Below are 19999 nucleotides of genomic sequence, written 5' to 3' on the forward strand. Positions count from 1 at the left end.
GTCTCGACCTCTGTTCTTGGAAGCATCGAAACCCGCCGAAAGCCTGCCCTTTGTCAGAGCATTGATGCAACTGCCTTGGGCGTGGCCTTCGTGAGGATAAAGCCTTTGCAGTTTGGGAATGATTTTTCTTTTTATCTAGCTCCTCATCGGTGGTGGAATTAAAAAGGTTGCCACCCTGAAATGGCAGGTCCAATATGCGTTCCTGGACGTCCGGGTTGAACTTGGTAGCCAGTAGCCAGGCAGTCCTTATGTCCATGGCAATGCAGATGGCACGGCCTGAGGTGTCAATGTGAGCAACAGTGGACTCATGATGTTCTTCGCCACCAATTTAGCATCTGCCAGGCCCGTCTTGAAACGTGCCTGGCTCTGCACTGGAAGTTCTGGGAGGAACTCAGCTATTTCCTGCTAAAGCATCTGGTTAACAGCTGCAAGCATGGCATCTACGTTGGATTGAAAAAAGTGCAGTGAGGCGTTGGAGTAAACCTTTCCGTAAGCCTCCAAGATCTTCTCCTCCTTGCTTAGAAGCGCAGAGGAAGAGGTGGCCGAGGATGAATGAGGCTTGGAGTAAAGTGACGCTGCAGTGATCACCTAAGAGTGTGGTTGGGGTGTGCCGACAGCAAGAGTGGATCCCCCTCCAACTGCCTATACTTGGCGTTGAGGCGCTGATTGCAGGCTAGGCAGAATGGGGTTTAAGTCATCACTTTTTGGCCAAGGCGACAACGGCCTTTTGCATCGGGATCCTCATTCTAGCCGCGTGGTGTAGAATGAGGACCTCGGCCAGGACACCCGCCTCAGGTTGTTCGACCTCTGGTTGAGGAAGCCCCAAATATTCTGCCAAACCTGAGAGCCGTTCGTGGAAGGACTTGGCTGAAGATGGCGTGTTAGGGTCCTCCTCCTTGTCTGTGTCCACCAGGGTGCCTGGTTGGTTCGGAGTGGGTGGAGGAGGGGACGGGACGTAGGAGTAAAAGGAGTCATCCATTTTGCAAGGGGCATCTGTCACGACCCTCGCCCAAAACCCCCTCTGGCAAACCCATTGGCCAGGTGGAGTCAGGACTCGGGCCTCTAGAGTCAGGCATCCTCTTCAAAAGCCCTCATGGGGCCAGGCTCATACACCATGAAAAACAATGAGCTTGGGAACTACTTTATTGTATTGTCAGCCAACATGGAGGCATCCACATAGCTTGGTTCCTAAGAACCAAGATATGCGGTCTAGTGTTTTGGGTGTGGTAGCCTAGGGACTACTTTACCTGGACTATTTTGTTGGGGCCATTTAAACCACACCCGAGCAAGACAACACGCTTCGCGTTAGTTTGCAGCTTGCAACGTGACGCTCACCGTGTCCAGCTATTCCCTCGAACCTCTGAGAAGCAGAACCTGCAAGGAGACAAAAGGAACATCATTAGCAGCAGCATCTTACCTGCCGTCTTCATCTTTAAACACTTGCAGCTACTGAGAACAGCTTCCGCGAATCTGCACGCCACCTGCACAGAACGACCTGAAAGAGGAAGATAGAGGCAACATTAAAGAAAGCAGTAGAGACATTTACAAATTACGAACTGCTCAAAAGGCTTACCTGGCTGGTCGCCTCTCGGCTGGCACCACTCCGGACATTCCACTCACACTGAAGAACACCGCGACATACAAGGAAGGAAAACACAGGTTAGCAAAGGCAAGACTTTGCAGCGCTGCGCATAGCGCTTACTTACCGCATCATAGCGCTCTTAATGACCCATCATTTACCAGCAGGGCTCAACCAAGCCAGTTCGCCGCGCTGAAGCTCCGCATACCTAAGGGAGAAAAAAGAGACATTTTAAACAAAGAAAGGCATGCAGGATAGCAACAAAACTAAAGAACAGCAATAAGACCTACCTGAACAATATCAAACGGGCCGGCGTCAGTGAAGTAACTGGACCGCACTCGCCCATGAAAGACAACGATCCCCTGCAAAGAAGGCAGGACGGAGAGCATGCCTAATTCTACCACAAGGTGAGGAGAGGGCGCCAGAGGGACTGAAATCATACGGAGGTGGCGGGAGGATACTTACCCCAGTCGGTCAGTCTTGAACACAGTCCTCCTGTATTTTCAGGCAGAACCTCCCCCGCAGACCACATCAGGGCAAAGCTGAGAAGCATACCAGCGAGTAACCTGGCTGGGTGGCGTCCCTGTGGATACCAGGTGAGCGTAACAGCATCTTAGGCAATGCATTCAAATCAAAGTGGTTAGATTTTCTTACTTGTATTCAACATGTTTTACATAGTACATGTATCTAAATACACTACTTACATGGGCAGCTATTAAACAACATTTGTAGATTACATTTAATATTAAAACATATCTTTGCTTTTATATTTCATATCAGAGATCGAGTTGGTCAAATACCAGACATCTAAACACAGGCAACACGTTGATCGGAAAACCATCAACACACAGAATGGAAATGTTGGAATCAAAGCATGCCTGAAGCTCATTTCAAAAAGAACATCTGTAAAAGATACTTCCAAAATGGAATGTGCAAAATACGAAAATAGCATATATGGATTGTTCCATCTATTAATTTCAATTGCAGTTATTTTGCCACGTATTGAGACAAATGTATCTGTTACTTGCTGCTTTGCTGTAACTTGCTGACCTCTCCATTACCACTCTCCTCTGAGTTCTCTTCCTCCTTGTTAACTGTACCTTGCATTACGCCACCACCGCACGTATCCGCAAATCGCACAAGAAGTCACATTTCTAACTCTTCTCCACAATATCCAGTTTTCATCCCCAGTCTGTGCTGCAGTCACTGTGTGACTTACAAAATGAGCATAAGCAATAAGGTTATGGCTTGGAGTGGAGAGGCCTGGGCTACAGAGAACTACTAATCTAGTTTACTAAGAAATACATTACTGCATGAAGAAAAGAAAAAAATGTTTTAATTTTAAAAAGTGCAAAACCGAAGACAATCCTTGGAAACCTTTAATGTAAATATTCTATATTTTCTGCAATTGTTTAAAAGAAATAAATGATCTAATGTTAATAATCACCTGTTTTCAATCCCTGGCCCCTCAGACCAGAGGTGCATCTTGGACACAAGGGAAGAAGGAAGAACTCGTTGCCTGAAAAAGGGTTAAATCAGAAATACGGAAATAAGGAGAAATGGATACCAATATTGGGGATTGCGTCGACACATGGAAGGGTGGGTCTGGTAAGGTAGAAGACTGAAAAACAATGTGCCGAGGTGGGGAGAAATTAGAAGCTAGTAATAAATCTGCATGGGGCTCATTAGCCCAGGTCTCCTACCATGCATGAGTCAGTGATAGGTTAGACAAAGGGAAGGTGCATTTACGAGAAACACCAGTGTGTTAAATTAAGTGAAAAAGCAACCAGAGGTAGTAGTAGGATTAGCTGTCAAAGCTTCAGGGGAATATGTTTTCCCTTCTGGTTTTACTTTCAGGGGCAGTGCAAAAGCATAAGTAATCCTAATGCAAGCAGATGGTGGAATTTAGAGCATCTCTACATAGACAGACAAGTTCCATATGCATTCAATTCTTCCATAAATGGGAGCCCGAGCGGTTTTCAGGCTGCACCTCCCTGTTCAAAGAACATGAAATTGTGCCGAAGTGAAGGTTGTGTATATGCTAAGTGAAGTTCTGAATATACCTGTAATTTCATCAGTTCTTGGCTCAAGGAATGGTGTGTTGGAAAAAAATACCAAACTGTAAAGCTAAAAAGGACTGCTGCGCTATATATTGTACTTTCTTGTGTGGCCTTATCGAACACAAATTCTACAGAGTCTCTGTATTTACTTTTGCTCATCGGCTACTACTGGTCCCTGGTGTCCATGTACTTTCCCAGGAGGTATGAGACGGTACAGCTGTTAACAGTCGTGGAGACAAATATGTATGTGATTTTTTTTAACCAAGGGAAAAAAAACGTTTTGTTCAGAGGTGGACCTCAACCATGAAACTGAATATCTTTAAATACAGCAAGCGTAACCTGTGTATGTAACTGTATTTGTTGAGCGCAAACCAATGCCCAAAGTCATCTGGGCACCGACAGCCAACAAACAAGTCCCTACAACCATGCCATAAATCGGAACAAAAAGGTTTTTTGAATTTTTTGACCCTGGAGGTAGTCAGAGATCCCTCACGTGATCAGGAAGAGAGTTACACAGAGATGGAGCTAGAACAGAAAAGTATCCCACTCCAGCCTGTGACATTAGAAAGCGTGGAACTCGGTCGCAGAACCCGTGAGGGAACAGTACAGGTTAGTTTAGCTAGAAGATAGGAAGGGCCAGAAAGAAAAGTAGACCAATGTACGATGCAGAGAACCTTCAATTTAATACGGCTTCTCACAGGGAGCCAATGAAGCTCAGCAAACAGCACGGCAGGGTGAGGAGGCCTAGGAACATTCAGAGCAAAAAGTGCTGCTGAATTTTCTAAAATCTGGATCCTCTGGACTTGAAAGTCAAGCTGAACCAAGTAAACACCAGTAGTCCAAGGAGCCACAATCGAAGTGACGAGTACTGAAGAACGAAGCTGAACTGGATAAATGGAAGAATCCGGCATCATTCCATCTTTATGTAATCACACAGCAATTCCATAAAAACTGAAAGCAATACTGTGGGAGAGAACACTGAACAAATCAAACAAACTAGAGTGGCACTTGTCGAGTCTCGATAACTCTGATAACGTAGCCAACCAGAGCATTTGATTGGCTGGGCTCAAAGTAGAAAACACTTACCAAACCATAATTCCACAGAAAAACATTGAAGGTAGAAACCATTTTTAAGACTTGTATTTATGTGAATTTCTTCAGGCTATATGTTAACAAAGTCACTAAATCATACCCATCACTGTGGAAGTGGTAGAACCACTTGCCTACTGCTGACCTGAGGTAGAATTCCCCTAGTATGAGGTACTTCTTTGTGACTCCATTAACATAGAAGAAGAGAGTTATAGGATTTAAGGATTCAAAGTGGTACTGATGTTCAGTTAAGAGTGCCAGTCAGCCATTTCCAACTATTAAACAGGAGACTCCTCTCTTTGTAGTACACTAAAAGTAAAAACCTCAAGAGAAAACACGCCAGGAAGCTTATGAGCAGCTAATTTGATCATATAGCGAGTGGTAAGAGAAAGTATTGGAAAAGCTAAATAGTATTAAGTAAAGCAGAGATTATACGTGCAAGCAGCGGTGACTGCATTACAAGTACTGTAAACAAAACAATCATCTCCTTCAGACAAGAGTTTAAAAACGAGGCACAACGTTAATTGTTTACTTAGTTCAAAGTGAATCAGGTGTGATGGATTAGGTAACATGCACTATGGCAAGTGAATTACTAGACATCATTTTACTTCAAACTTATAAAGCAGAGGGCATAAATGCATCAGAAACAAATAAAACTATATACTTACCTTGCAACAAAGTTCCTCTTGTGATTATTGGTCTCTACTGATTCATAGCTTTTAAAATTGCACTCCAAAGGGAGGACACCAGAAGCCTTTGAAAAACGTATCAAATCACAAAGTGGCATGCCAAATGCCCATGCTCGTTTCCAATTTAGAAGCCCCAGAGGAAATGTCCTATGAGACCTCATTTTTCTTTAGAGTTTTCCATTGGGAACCAAGTGGTCATCTAATGCTGGTCAAGGATACATACTAGGGCTATCATTAAGCAGTACAGCAAATGAAAATGAGACTGACAAATTACTGATTGGAAAAAACATTCTGTAAAGAATTCAAACAACACTGTGCTTCAGCCACATAGATATGTACTGATTCCTACATGAATAGAGGAAACAATGAGGGTGCTCGAGAGAGGTCAGTCGGTCGTCATGGAATGTCGATGATATAATCATGCAGTGACAGGCGACAAAGTGGATATAGATCCTAAGTCAATGCTTACGAGTGTAATGGAGATTTAAAGAAAAAGTCAATTTCTAAGCGACATACTACTTTCTATAGGTGGCAAGTAGAAAAGACAGTCTTGTGTGCTTGAATAGGATCAAGACAAGAGTAGAAACCAAGCCAGAAGGTATTTATGATTCTGTAGTGCTAAAAGGTCCATGAATCAGGATTGCTGTGACAATACCTTTTAAATAACAAAGGATTACCTGAACCACCCACTGTTCTAGTATTAACAGAAACTTTATAAAGTTTTGCCTTTGGCCAGTGAAAGCAGACGGATCCTTTTAAATGTCTCAGTCTGGGACAAATGAAAAGTCAACTGCCATTACAAAGCCCTAAGCTATTAAAGGTTTTACTTTTCAGAGTGACTGTATGTTGTATTCATGAATAAAAGGGTAGTGTTACCTCGGTGGCACAAACATAACAAGTGTTGCCAAGGAATTTCCAGTGACTAAACGTTTTTCATTCATATTTTTTGTTCTTCAAAGGACAATCTGAGGACAATCTGAGATGTCCTGCAGAATCAATTTTAAATGTGCATTTTAAGTTGAAGCTCACAGTGAAAATTAATGGTTAGGCAGATATGAATTGGACATCACATGGCCTTGACCTCTTGCCTTAAAAGAAAAGAACTTCCATTTAGAGGCAAGATTATAAAAATCCTTGGTTTTACCAGAGGGGCTTCCTAATTATTCTTTCAACCTGTCCGACTTATCAGGATTTTGCTCAGAGCAATGTCTATCAAGCTGTCAAAAAAACAGGAAGTTGTTGTGTGAATCAGTGATACAATTGTGTATTTCACTTCCTTCTGACATGCTTCCTATGCTTTTCCTGCAATGGACAGGAGGCAGTTCTCTAATAACAGCCTGTTCCTTGATATTTACATTAGGACATTTTAATGATAGCAAAGTATATCAATTTGACCACAGACACAGGTCACTGTGAAAGATTTGCCAAGTTATCAAGTTGGATATTTTAAAAGTTCTTTTATTAAAACTGTTTCTAGGTTCTTCAACCTTCCCAAATAAAACAATGCATCCAGCATGATGCAATTTCTTCACCAAAAAGAACTCAACCTTTTAAGAATTAATTCTTCACAATAAACAGCATTTACTGGCAATTCTATTGCAAATAAAGCCAATTCATTTCAAACCATCTCTGCATATTTGCATATTTAAACATATAGTCGCTCAGTGCTTGTGTTGCTAAGTGCTGTGTTGAGACTGAGCAAACCACTTCTTTAAATATCAGTTCCTAGTGCAATGTGCAGGTGACCATCAACCAACAGGTTAAAAAAACGTAATGAAATCTGCAAAGATCCTTCTTCGTTTCACTGTGTTATGTTAGTATACCAGATACTCGAATAATTTGCAGCTGATTTAGTGTATTGAAATAAAAAAGCCAAATTATTTTATTTATGTACTAAACTAGCATACCTGGCAACCTAATGATAAAAAAAGGTCATGTTTCCTTGTCTCACTTTGAAAAATGTCAAATATTAATTTAAATTTCACGTGGGTGCTCTTAAGTAATAGTTCTCTAGAACTGCTTTTGAATGGCTTGCTGGCTGTACATACCCGTATCTTTGTGGCTGGCATTCCTCTCAGGTTGGCAGATGTTCTATTCCCTGCTTCATTATCTGCTTGGCTCTGCTCACATTTCTGCACTATAACACGCTAATGGATTTCATCCTTCTGAGCCTCCGTTCTCAAGACAGATTTTTGCTATTTATATACCTTTAGACGGATCCAAGGAATTCATCCCTTCTCTTCAAGGGGAAGCTACACCCTCTGGGACTAGGAAGCCATCCTGATACCAAAGTCCTATCGATCGCAGGCAGAAGGACCCGAAAAGAGAGACCCGTCGGTGCACACATCCGAGTCATGGTTCTGCAACAAAGAGAAGCCACCTTCCCTGCCGATTACCGCCGCAGGCGAACAGGTACGGGACAAATCGGAGGACACAGGAGTAGGGTGGTGAGGCACTCTGGCAACCCACCAGGGCAAATGCAACCAGAGAATCCGATGGCCTGGGAGGCCAGACAGTCTAGGGAACCAGCTACTCCAATATAAGATTGAACTGATAAGAATGGTTCCATGGCAGTCCTGAGCAACCTTCTCGTGAAGAGCGGGCCTGAGGGAGAACTGAAGAAACAATTGGATGGGGTCAGAAACCAGGCAGCAGAATCCAAGTAGGATGGGAGCAAACTTACATAGGCTAAGGTTATGTTTAGTTTATTAGTGGTAGGGATAGAACTTACAATATAATAGTTTTGGATGGGATTCCTATGAGACATCCTGACTAGCACCAGTTTGGTTGTTTTCTTTGAGGAAAACATACATATAAGGATAATTTAGGCCTTCTTTTCTTTAAAACTTGTTGAACTATGTCTTCTCCATCTCCTAGTTCTGAATTCCCACAAGTGGTGTTAGAGGTGGGTTTTGATTTAGATACAGGGTTGGGGTGTATGTTAGGTCCACATCTGAATCCCACAGCCAAAATACATGCAAAAGCCACTCCTCAATCTATTGGCTTTGATTTCTTTGGCACCCAAGAAATTGAAATAACAAGCAGAGAAAGATGGATGATCCCTAGCTGATTTAGCATCTTGACTCAACAAGGAAGCTACCTTAGGTTGGCAGCCAAGTCTGGTCTAGCTTGGAGGTAGTTCCAGACTATCGGGGGAGCTTCGAGTAGTTATGCAATTCAGGGGTCCAGAATTTGTAAAAGAAGGGGGAACTGCCCAGGGAATCCTCGAAAAAGCTATTACTCCCGCTGTATAGGTGGTAGGCCACCTGTCCCAAAGTTCTCAAGGCAACAAAGGGTTTGGGGAAGCCAATAAGCACTGTAACCAGACGTTCCCCAGGTGAAGGGGAAAATACAACCACATTACCAGATCTCGCCTTTGCCCAAGGAATGATCACAATACGGCACATGCCTTTGAAAGCGCTGTCCCAGAAGATCAGGGATTGGATTTGAATGGACCCTTCTTTAAGAAAAAGGACCTACCCCATCGAGGATGTCAAGAGTGAGATGAGATCAGGAAAACCCAACTGGTAGTTCCTCAGAGTCAGGGGGTAGTCATGGAGTTGGCACATTTGCACTTAACAGTCAATCAACAAGCAGAGGCCAAAACCCAAGATCAGTTTCTTAGTATATTTGACTCGCCAGGCGTATACGCCAACTTTAAAGCTTATGTAGCTAACTGCAAGATATGGCAGAAGACCTTGGCTACCCCAGTACCAAGACCGCCTTTGCAACCCTTGCCCATTATTGAAGTTCCTTTCTCAAGAATAATAATCGATATAGTGCGACACTTCGAACCATCTAAGTTGAGTAATAACTATATCCTTTTTATTGTGGACTATGCCATTTGTTACCTAGAGGAATTCCCTTTGAGGAACAACACAAACAACAAATCCTCAAGCATCTTATTCCACTCCTTTACCTGGTGGGCTTCTCTAAGGAAATTCTCACTTATCAGGGCAAAACATTTGTATTCCCTCTAATGCAGGAGATGAAGGGGGTACTGAAAAAAGCTTAAGAGCCTCTGTTTACCACCGCCAGGCTGATGGTCTGGTAGAAGGTTTTATCTACACCCTGAATAGTGTTCTATGCAAACTTGTGGAAATGTATGGACGCAACTGTGACCTCATGATTCCCTGGGCCCTTTTTGCCATGCTGAAAATATCCCCAGTCCTCGTTAATATATTCCCCTTTTGAACTCCTATATTAGTGAGAGCACAGAGACGTCCTGGATAGGTTTAAGGAGACCTAGGAAGAGGCAATCTTACTGATAGCCAAAGCATCTCGGAAGTTAAAATCTCATATGAAAGCGGTCTGCTAGATTGTGAATCAATACCTCTAAAGGGCACAGGAAGACCAGAAGGACACTTACGACCGGCAGGCGGTGGCAAGATCGTTCTGTGTCAGTGACGAATTGTTGGTCCTCTTGCCCACCTCTGAGAACAAGATGGTGTCAAAAGGGCACAACCTGTACAAGATATTGGCGAAAAAGAGATCCTTCAACTACCTAGTATCCCAACCTGAAAGGCGACAAAAAACCCAGATATATCATGTGAACCTCCTAGGGACCTGTAAGGCAGACACGGTTGAGCAGAGTACAGTCACTATGGAGACCCTCTTAGCTAAGAACGCACAGAAACTCAATCTGAACTCTGAGAATCTAACCACCATTCAAAAATGGGATCTGCTAAACCAACTCCCCAGGGTTTTTTCTGAAGAGTCAGGAAGGATCCGAAACTTCTACCATTATATCTGCACACCTCATGGAAAAACGATAAACCTTAAGCCCTTCCACATCCCTGAAGCGCATCGAAAGATCATGTACCAACATGTTAAATCTGGTGGTAATCAAACCTTCAGATAACCCATGGTCTTCCCTCAATTGTATTCATCACCAAGCCTGATGGCTCTTGGAGATTTTGCATAGACTTCCAGAGATTGAAATCCATCTCTGTCTTCGATAACTATCCAATGCCTAGGATCAACGAGTGAATTGAAAAACTAGGAAACGCCAAATAAATGTATACCCTGGATCTCACAAGGGGTTTTGGCAGGTCCCCCTTAACGCCACTGGCAGACAAAACTTGTCTTCTTCCCCCCACACCCTTTCCGGGGTTGTTTCAATTTACTGTCCTTCCTTTCAGCCTTCACGGCACCCCAGCCACCTCGCAAAGGTTAATAGAGCAGGTACTAAGTCCTTACCCTGCCTTTGCCGGGGCATGTCTTTATGACATTGAGATTCATAACAATAGTTGGGAGGAACATCTATACCATCACAATGAAATCACTAGGGCCTTACGCAAGGTGGGGCTCCCTGCAAATCCAAAATAAATGTCTCCTAACACAAAATGCTGTAAATACGTATGCTATTTTGTGGGCAATAGTCCTATCCAACTTCAGACAGAAAAATTAAAGCAAGTGGCATCGACACCACCTTCTAAAGCCTAACACAAACATCTGGGCCTAGCTGGGTGCTATAAAAGGTTAGTCCTTAACCTTTCGACCCTTGCAACCAATCTCGCAGATAAGCTGGAAATGTCCTAGCAGAATGAACTTGTCTGGACTCACCACTATCAGAAAAGTTTTGACAGGCTTAAGCAGGTACTCTGTGATTAACCTATTCTAAAAATGCCAGATTACAACCATGAGCTCATCTTACAGACTGGCACGTCCAAAGTAGGCCTGGGAGCAGTACACTCACAGTTGCATGATGGGCGAGAACATCCAGTCCTTTATGCCAGCAGGAAATTCTTCATCAGAGCACAAGCCTATGCAACTGTAGAATTGAAGGCTCTGGCTATTAAACAGGCCACCACCAGCCTACATTACTACTTGAAAGGGTGAACATCTTGATTGGTCACTGATCATGGATGTGTCTTAGAAAAGACACCAATGCCTGAGCATTGAGAAGGTTCTTAGACTTATAACTTTTCTGCTTTACAGTAGAACATCAAAAGGGAAAGGATCAAGAGAATGTGAACTTTGTCAGTCACTTCTGATTGGGACGACTAGAGGAGAGCTCCACCTTAAGGGGTATTTTACTAACCATGGGAATTCGTCCCTTCTCATGAGAGAGCCACCCCCTTTGGGACTAGGGCGATGAGCCCACTCCACTTAACACTCCCTAGGGGACTGGGAAAGCGTGATCTCAAAGTGGGGGAAACCACTCATTCCCCTTTAGCGGACAAGGAATGCCCAAGTAAACTGTTAACACACCTAAGAATAGCACTAATGTTGTCTCCTCTCTCTGGTTCCAGGATAGAATTTAAAAGACCAGAGACCCATTTCAAAAACCGAGTCAGCCCGAGGGTGAAACACACCTCAGAGGAGGGGACCTCTCCCTTCCAAGAGAAGCCTGGAGGCAAGACCATGTAGAGGACATGGTGTGTGGGGGAAACCCAGCGCCTGCGGAAAGCTGCAGTACACAGGAAGGTGTATAGCCCGAGGAGCACTGAGCTATTGACTCGATGGAGAAGCAAGTCGCTGTTCAGAGCGGCACACTGGTATCGAGCCGCCCCGATGTCAAAGTCTTATCGGTCACAGGGCGGAGGTACCTAAAAAGGAGAACCGACCGCGAAGACATCGAAGTCGCGGTTTAGCAATGTAGGAAGAAGCTGCCTTCCGCGCCAAGTATAGGAGCGTGGCAGATCAGAGGTCGTGGGAGGAGGGTGGTGAGGTACCCAGCCAAGGGACTGAGCTGGAGATTACCCCAAGAGGCGGTGAATGCAATCAGAGATTCTGACGGCCTGAGAGGCCAGACAGGGGCTCAGAATATGCCACAAAGGGGTGAATACAAGCAAAGAATAAAAGCCATATGATAATGAGTGACGGCCTCTGCCTGGTGCTACAGAGACAAACAGTTGGTCTGCTTTCCTAAGCGGTCTGGTCTTGTTTACATAGTAAAGGACAACCCTCCTTACACCTAGTGTATGGAGTTCTACCTCAGCTGAGCTAGCTGGATTCTGGAAGAAAGCCAGCAGTTCAATGGATTGGTTCACATGAAATTTAGAAATGAATTTAAGTGAACACCTACGGTGTGTGCATAAAACCAATGTGTTTTAGTGTACGACAAAGAAAGGGTCCTGCACTGACAATTCTTGTAATTCACTAACTCTTCTTATGGAAGTAATGGCAACTAAGAAGGCAGTCTTGTATGCCGGGTGTTTAAGACTTGACTTATGCATAGGCTCAAAGGGGGGTCCCATGAGCTTTGCGAGTACTACATTGAGATCCCAGCCTGGCAGAGGGTTAGAAATTGGAGGGTAGAGTCTCTTTACTCCCTCCATAAATGTGTTAATGACTGGCACTTTCCACCACGATACTTCACTTTGAGAGGTGGTGTAAGCTGATAAAGCCGCCAGGTGGAACTTTATAGGGTTGAATACTAACCCTGAGACTAGCAAGTGGAGCATATAATTTGGAATGTCGGAAGAAGTAAATTCTATGGAGTTTATTTGTTTAGACTGGCACCAAATTACAAATCTTCTTCACTTGTCGAAATAACAGTGTCTGATGTTTGGTTTACGTGCCATCTTGAGGATATCCATACACCGATGTGATAGATTAAGGTGTCCAAACTCTATGATCTCAGGAGCCATGTTGCCAAGTTCATTGAGTGTGGTTGAGGATGCACAGTTATTCCCCCGTGTTGGGCAAATAGATTGGTCTAGCACGGGAGTTGGATAGGATCGCACATAGCCAGTTTGCGCAGATGTGGATACCATGGCTGTGTTACCTACATGGAAGCAACTAGGATGAGCGTTATCTGTTCTCTGTGAATCTACCCTGCTCATCAAAGGAGTTGGGGGGTGGGGGGGCGTAAGCAAATTTCCCTGGCCAGCTCATCCATAGGGCGTTCCCCTTGGAATCTCGTTGGGGGAACCTGGACGCAAGCCTGGGCATTGCTTGTTTTCTCTTGTAGCAAATAAGTCCAGCGTGGGGTAACCCCACTGTGAGAAAATGTGGTCTACAACACTTGTGTCTAGTTGCCACTCGTCTTCTTCTGGTAGGAGATCTCTCCTCAGAGAGTCTGCTAGAGTGTTGAGTACCCCTGGAACATATTGGGAGGATAGGAACATCCTCCGTCTGAGTGCCCATCTCCATACTTTCTGTGCCAGCTTGGACAGATTCGGAGAGTGTGTGCCCCCCTGCTTGTTGATATAGAACATTGCAGTGGTGCTGTTGGTTAGGAATTGTACCGACCGGTTCGACAGCTGTGCTTTAAATGCTTGAAGGGCTTTGAATACTGCTAGGTGTTCCAACAGGTTGATGTGGTTCTGTGCTGTGATGCAAGCCCACAGACCGTGTGCTGTGTGGTGAAGGTAATGTGCTCCCCACCCAGAGAGTGATGCGTCTGTTATAACGATTGCTTGCACTGCCGGGTTGTGGAAGGGTTTTCCATTTAACAGGTTTTCCTTTGTCCACCAGCGTAGGTTTTGTACTAGTGTTGATGAAAGGTCCACTAGATCATCCCACTGACTGCTTGCCTGAGACCATTGATTTGCCAACCACTCCTGCATGGGGCGCATGCACAGACGTGCATGTGGGACCAGGTATATAGACAATGCCATCATGCCAAGTAAACGCATTGCTTTGCATACGTTTATCTGGTGACTGGCTTGATACAGAGGTATTTGCTGTAGCATGTTTTGAAACCTTTCCGTAGATGGAACGACTAACCCTGCTTCCGTGTTTAAGACAGCTCGTAGGGACTGTTTTGTTGCATTTGGCACAAGGTTTGACTTTTTCTCGTTTATTGAGAAGCCCAATTAGAAGAGAAGGTTTATGGTTCTTTGCATGTTTTGTTTGCAAAGATGGGGTGATTCACCATGTGATCAGTCAGTCATCCAGGTAGGGGAATAGTCAGTCATCCAGGTAGGGGAATACTGGGATTGCGTCCCTGGGCAGGTGCGCTGCCACCACCGCAAGTACCTTGGTGAACACCCTTGCAGAAGACGCTATTCCGAAGGGCAGCACCTTGACCTGGTAGTGTTGGTTTGCTATCTTGAAACGCAAGAGTTTTCTGTACGCTGGGAACATTGAAATATGAAAATAGGCATCTTTCATATTCAGTGTTGCCGTGTAGTCTCCCCGATTTAGCAGAGGAATTAACTCTTATAGTGTTGTCATGCAGAATATTTGTGGCTTTAAATAAGCGTTTGCAGGGTGTAAGTCTAACACTGGGTGCATAGATAGATCTTTCTTGGCACAAGGAAGTAAGTTGAATAAATACCCTTGTTTACCTCATTCGCTGGTACAACCTCTATGGTGTCCTTGAGCAGCAGCGCAGTGACCTCCTCGAGAAGGATGAGTTATTCTTCCTTTGTTGATTTCCTTTGTCGTGGGGGATGGTTCGATGGTTTATGGACGAGCTCCCTGCAATAACCTCCCGCCACAGTTGATAGAACCCACTTGTCAGTGGTAATTCCCTCCTGTGAAGTATGAAATACGTCGTCCTACTGGAGAGGCATGGGAGGGGACCTGTAGCGGGTTGTCATTGTTTAGGAGGTGTTCCTCCACCTCTGGATGTGGAGGACCTCCCCCGGCAACGAGATCAGCACTGGCCTCTCTAGAATCCCTGTAAGGCTTGACCCGGGTTGTTACCCCAGGAAGAGCCCTGACCTTGTCCATAACCTGAGCCTCTTTGGGAGTTTTGGCCACGTAACCGATGAAAATTGCTTCCACCTCTCTGGGCTGTTGGTTTGTTAGTCAGCTGGCCTAGAGACTTTAGGGTATCATATTCTTCCTTTGCGAACTTTAACACATCTTCTACGGCTTTCGCGAACCAGACGTTGGGTTCCACCGGCATATTAAGGAGTGTAGTTTGGGTTTAAAGTTTGAAGCCAGACTGGCGTGGCCAGGTGTGGTGTTTGATGATGGTCCCTTCGGCAATAATCCTGCCCGCCTTGTCTGCAGCATCTAGGTTGTTCTTCAAGATGCAGCTGGATGTTGCCTTGCCATCTGCTGCTACCAGGGCCAGTTGTGACTTCAGAGATTTGCTCTCCTTATCAGGGGGCACCTTTAACGAGGCTAATGGCGTTCCGGCCCACTTTCGAGTCGTAGTAACAAGTGAATCTGGCTTAAGCTGGCCCCTGATGTAAAGTGGGTCAGATGGCGCTGGACGGAAAGGTTTTTCAACCCACGGGTTCACTGCCAGTGTCTGGTTTGGGGTTTGCAGAGAAGGTTGAATCCTTAGCATGAATTGGGTGGCAGCTTTTTTGTCCCTCAATATATCTTCCAAAAAATCTTTATCAAGCTGAGTCTCTTGGGTTTGGATTCGCTAAAGTGATCCGCTGCCTTTATAAGAATATCATTATGGAGTGGCTGATTGTCACTGGCTAATCGGCCACTAGTGAGTCCTGTTGAATTAGTGAGGCTAAGTTATACACCTCCTCTTCCTCATCATCATAATAATGATCTGTCTCGTGTAAGGTATCATTGTCGTCAGTGTCTGTCTGTGCATCATACAGATCACTCTGCACCGGTTCGACACTCTGGACTGGTTTGACTTGAGTCGAAATAGGAAGAGTATTTGATCATGTTTTCTTATCTCGGGGCTGGGAGGTCGAAGCCTCAGCTGTTTGAGGTGTGGTTTGGAAGTTCTGGTATACCTGTAGATTCTTCTCGAAGAAGTTGGCAATAAAGGTCATCCTAGTCATGACCCAGTCTATGTCTTCAGCAGTCCATGTGGCTAAACTTGGAATGACACCAGGATACTGAGGAGTAAGGGCCTGTCCTAGGGGTGTAGGCTGTCCCTGGGGTGTAGACTGGCTCTGAGCTTGAAACTGGCCTTTGTTCTTTAAGGCTTCTGCCAAGGACCCTTCCTCCGGGGAAAAGTGTGTTTCACCCCGTGAGTAGAAGTAGACTTGTCTTTGCTAGACTTCTACTTATGATTGGGTCTCTTGGAGGAGTGTTTCTTTGAATGTTTAGAGTTCAGCAGGCTCTCAGGGGCATGCTTTTTCACTAATGGGATAAACAAGTGCTTTTCGTGCTTACAACCGTTTGACAGGTAGTGTTGACTTTCGGCAGTGGGGCAGACTGAAGCCTCGTCTTCTGACGTTCAGTAGATGGTTTGGGCACAGCATCTGGCTTGTCTTTCGCCTTATGGGGCCTGTCTTTAGGTGATCGGGACCTCGAGTGCTCAGAGGACAGGGATTCTGTGGACCTCCACCTTGATGCTGTGTGACGATGTTTGGTCAACGATAGTGTTGATTCCTTGCCCCGGACTATGTGTTTAGTGCTGGGGGTTATGAGAGTGCTTCCGCTGCTGGGTGTCGTCCCTGTAACAGAGCCGCCGGCCTGTCTTCTGGGTCATGGGCTTGCACTTTGGAACCCAACGGTTCCCCGTCGCTTTCACTTCCGTAAAGACTGCGACGCTGCCATCACTGGATGCTCCCTCCACGTCCATGGCTGCCTAGGCCTGCATGGCGTGAAGGGTCCAGCGCTTTGTTCTCCGGATTCGAAGTGTTATTGGCTTGAAGAGCTTGCACGCTCGACAATGCCCCTCGTCGTTATCCCGTGCTAGACAGAAATTTCACACCCGGTGCTCGTCTATCCAGGAGAATTCTTTATGACACGTGAGGCAAAACTTAAATGGAGTGTTCTCCATGTTTATGTGAAATGGCAGCCAGGCGAGAAAGGAGAGGATGAAGGGAAAATGCATTCTACAATGACCACCCCCACCCCCCCACTCTCCCTACTGTTAGGGCCTAGGCCCGGTGCGGCCTTCCAAGGCCGAAAGGGTCAGTCGAGTCTGGGACTTCGTTTGACAGTCGTCTTCTCCAGCGCGCCCATGCAGTAGTCGAAGTCGGTTTAGAGGAAGGACAGAAAGAGGAACTAATCTTTTTCATTATTAAATGTTGTTAGCCGACATGAACTCTGCGTTTATGCGTCCGTCACAATGGTGGAAAAAACAATCTGAGGCACCTCGATGCATGAAGGACAAAGGGTACAGTGGACGTCACACTAGGGATAGTATTACTGGCATGCCCTGTTGACGTCCCTTTTCTAGTTTTGAAAACAACTGTAATACTTGCAAGCTTCCACTAGATGTCTGTCTTTGCATAGCATGTGTTCAAAGCAGAGTCCACAAGCCTCAGCTATATAAATATATATATATATATACAGACACACACATATATATATATATATATACACTTTTTTGACAAAAGTTTATTCTAGTTTGCCTCGCACATGCAAGCTGGATTTAAATTCTCCATGCTGCATTAGCAGTTCCTCATGGCAGCTTGACCTTTAGAGTGCAATACTTTCATGGGCTGACAGTAGCACAGTTAAAAAGAAAAAGTGGATGATGTGTGTTTTCTGATTGGTTTATGAGAGATTTAAAACTAAGAAAACACATGCCATCCACGTCTGTGAATGGTCTCCTATCCATGCAGTAAACGGGACCGACCCTGCTTAGCTTCAATGCAACAAATGAGCCGGCCCCCACAGGTCATGTTGCTCTAAGTGGTCTCGTAACTTGTGCTAATTTATTAGGCAACATGGCTTAAGAGGCAGGGTCCTGTCCTGGCTTTGAAGCTATGCAGAGTCATTTCCGGTTAGTGTATGGATGAGAGTCCTGGATGCCCATTTCCAGTTTGATAATAAACCATGTATACCTGCAGGTATCAGTAGTAGGGACTACAGATAGCCACAGGTATGTGTAGTTTTATAGCTGCAAATATATTGGAAAAACTGACAAAGAAAATGCTTTTTTGCCCCATACCCTTTTCTCATATGTGCCAGCTCCCCCCACTCCCCTGATGGCCTCCTCCCCTGCCCTCTCTCATTCCCCCCACAACACTCAAGTGTTTCCGTGACACAGTTCGCTTCAAAATGTTGGCTATTGGTGGATATACCCCAGGTTTTACCCGAGGGTATGGGAAATGTGTTGCAAACTTAACACATTCTTTTTAAATTGAGTTTGCTGCACTGCGCTGTCTCACAGGTATTTTCTGTGTTTTATCTATTGACTAGATGAAGTGTGACTACATGCCTTGGGGGTCTGTGTTCTTTCAAGATTGTGTTTTTATTCCTTTCTGACTATGTTTTGAAGTCATGGCATGGACTTGCGTATTTGTTCCCCCATTAGAATCCCACTGAGCCCATAACTTAATTTGATTGTGGGTTGACCTCTTTTCTGACAATAACGTTTAAGTTTTGGCAAGGCCCTTCCAAGTTGTTTTGTTAAATTCAGTTATATATGGATTCTTCTATATATTAATTTCAATTGCAATTATTTTGCCAAATATTGAGAGAAAACTATGTTAACTGCTGCTTTGCTGTACCTTGCTGACCTCTCCATTACCGCTCTCCTCTTTGAGGTCTCTTCCTCCTTGTTAATTATACCCTGCATTACACCACCACTGCACTTATCCCTAAATCGCACAGGAAGTCACATTTCTCACTCTTCTACACCATTTCCAGTTTTCATCCCCAGTCCGTGCTGCAGTCACTGTGTGCCTTCCATAATGAAATAGGAACAAACTCTATGGCTTGGAGAGGAGATGCTTGGGCTCCAGGGAACTACTAATCTAGGTTACTAAGAACTAAATAATTGCATGAAGAAAATATTTATTGTCAGAATGACAGAAAAACATTCAAACACAATGTTCATGTCGACCTTCCTTTGTAATAGTGGTGTTCTTCTCTTGCCATCACCCTGGGGCATGCCCAATACTGTATGCCCTACGAAACACATCACACACTAACTGCATTAATTTAGAAAAGTGCAAAACAGAAGACAATCCTTGGAAACGTTTATTGTAAATATTCTATATGTTCTGCAATTGTTTTTAAGAAATAAATAATCTAATGTTAATAATCACCTGTTTTCAATCCCTGGCCCCTCAGACCAGAGGTGCATCTTGGACACAAGGGAAGAAGGGAGAACTCGTTGTCTGAAAAAGGATTAAATCAGAAATATGGGAATAAGGAGAAATGGATACCAACATTGGGGGTTCATTGTGTTCACACATGAAACGGTGGGTCTGGTAAGGTAGGAGAAGACTGAAAATTGATGTGCCGAGGTGGGGAGAAATTAGAAGCTAGTAATAAATCTGCATGGGGCTCATTAGCCCAGGTCGCCTAGCATGCATGAGCCAGTGATAGGTTACACAAAGGGAAGGTTCCTTTACGAGAAACACCAGTGTGTTAAAGGAAGTGAAAAAGCAACCAGAAGTAGTAGTAGGATTAGCTGTCAAAGCTTCAGGGGAACATGTTTCCCTTCTGGTCTTACTTTCAGGGGCAGTGCAAAAGCATAAGTAATCCTAATGCAAGCAGATGGTGGAATTTAGAGCATCGCTATATAGACACACAAGTCCCATATGCATTCAATTCTTCTATCAAAAAGGGGAGTCCGAGCGGTCTTCAGACTGCACCTCCCTGTTCAAAGAATATGAAATTATGCACAAGTGAAGGTGTATACGCCAGGTGATGTTCCAAATATACCTGTAATCTCATTGAGGTCCTCTTGTCTTAAAGAATGGTGTGGTCGAAAAACACTAAACTGTAAAGCTAAAAAAGGGACTGCTGCACTATAGATTGTACTTTCTTTTGTAGTCTGTAGATTAACTTTTACTCAT

At 44.5% G+C, this 19999-nt stretch overlaps 1 protein-coding gene across 3 annotated transcripts in view; it reads right to left on the minus strand.

Annotated features, from left to right (window-relative positions):
* The window catches only part of NT5C2 (5'-nucleotidase, cytosolic II), a 957242-nt gene that overhangs the window by 446011 nt on the left and 491232 nt on the right, over positions 1-19999 (minus strand). The window contains exon 6 of one of the 3 annotated variants that reach the window (XM_069611694.1): positions 19244-19315. The exons of 1 other annotated variant lie outside the window; for it this stretch is intronic. In XM_069611694.1, coding sequence (XP_069467795.1) covers positions 19244-19315 — 72 coding nt within the window. Of the gene's footprint in view, positions 1-3026; positions 3135-19243; positions 19316-19999 lie in introns of those variants that run through there. One more of the 3 variants, XM_069611696.1, reaches the window with a different exon arrangement.

Source organism: Ambystoma mexicanum, chromosome 8 (assembly GCF_040938575.1).
Source record: "Ambystoma mexicanum isolate Mex_15411 chromosome 8, UKY_AmexF1_1, whole genome shotgun sequence".
Taxonomy (NCBI): Eukaryota; Metazoa; Chordata; class Amphibia; order Caudata; family Ambystomatidae; genus Ambystoma; species Ambystoma mexicanum.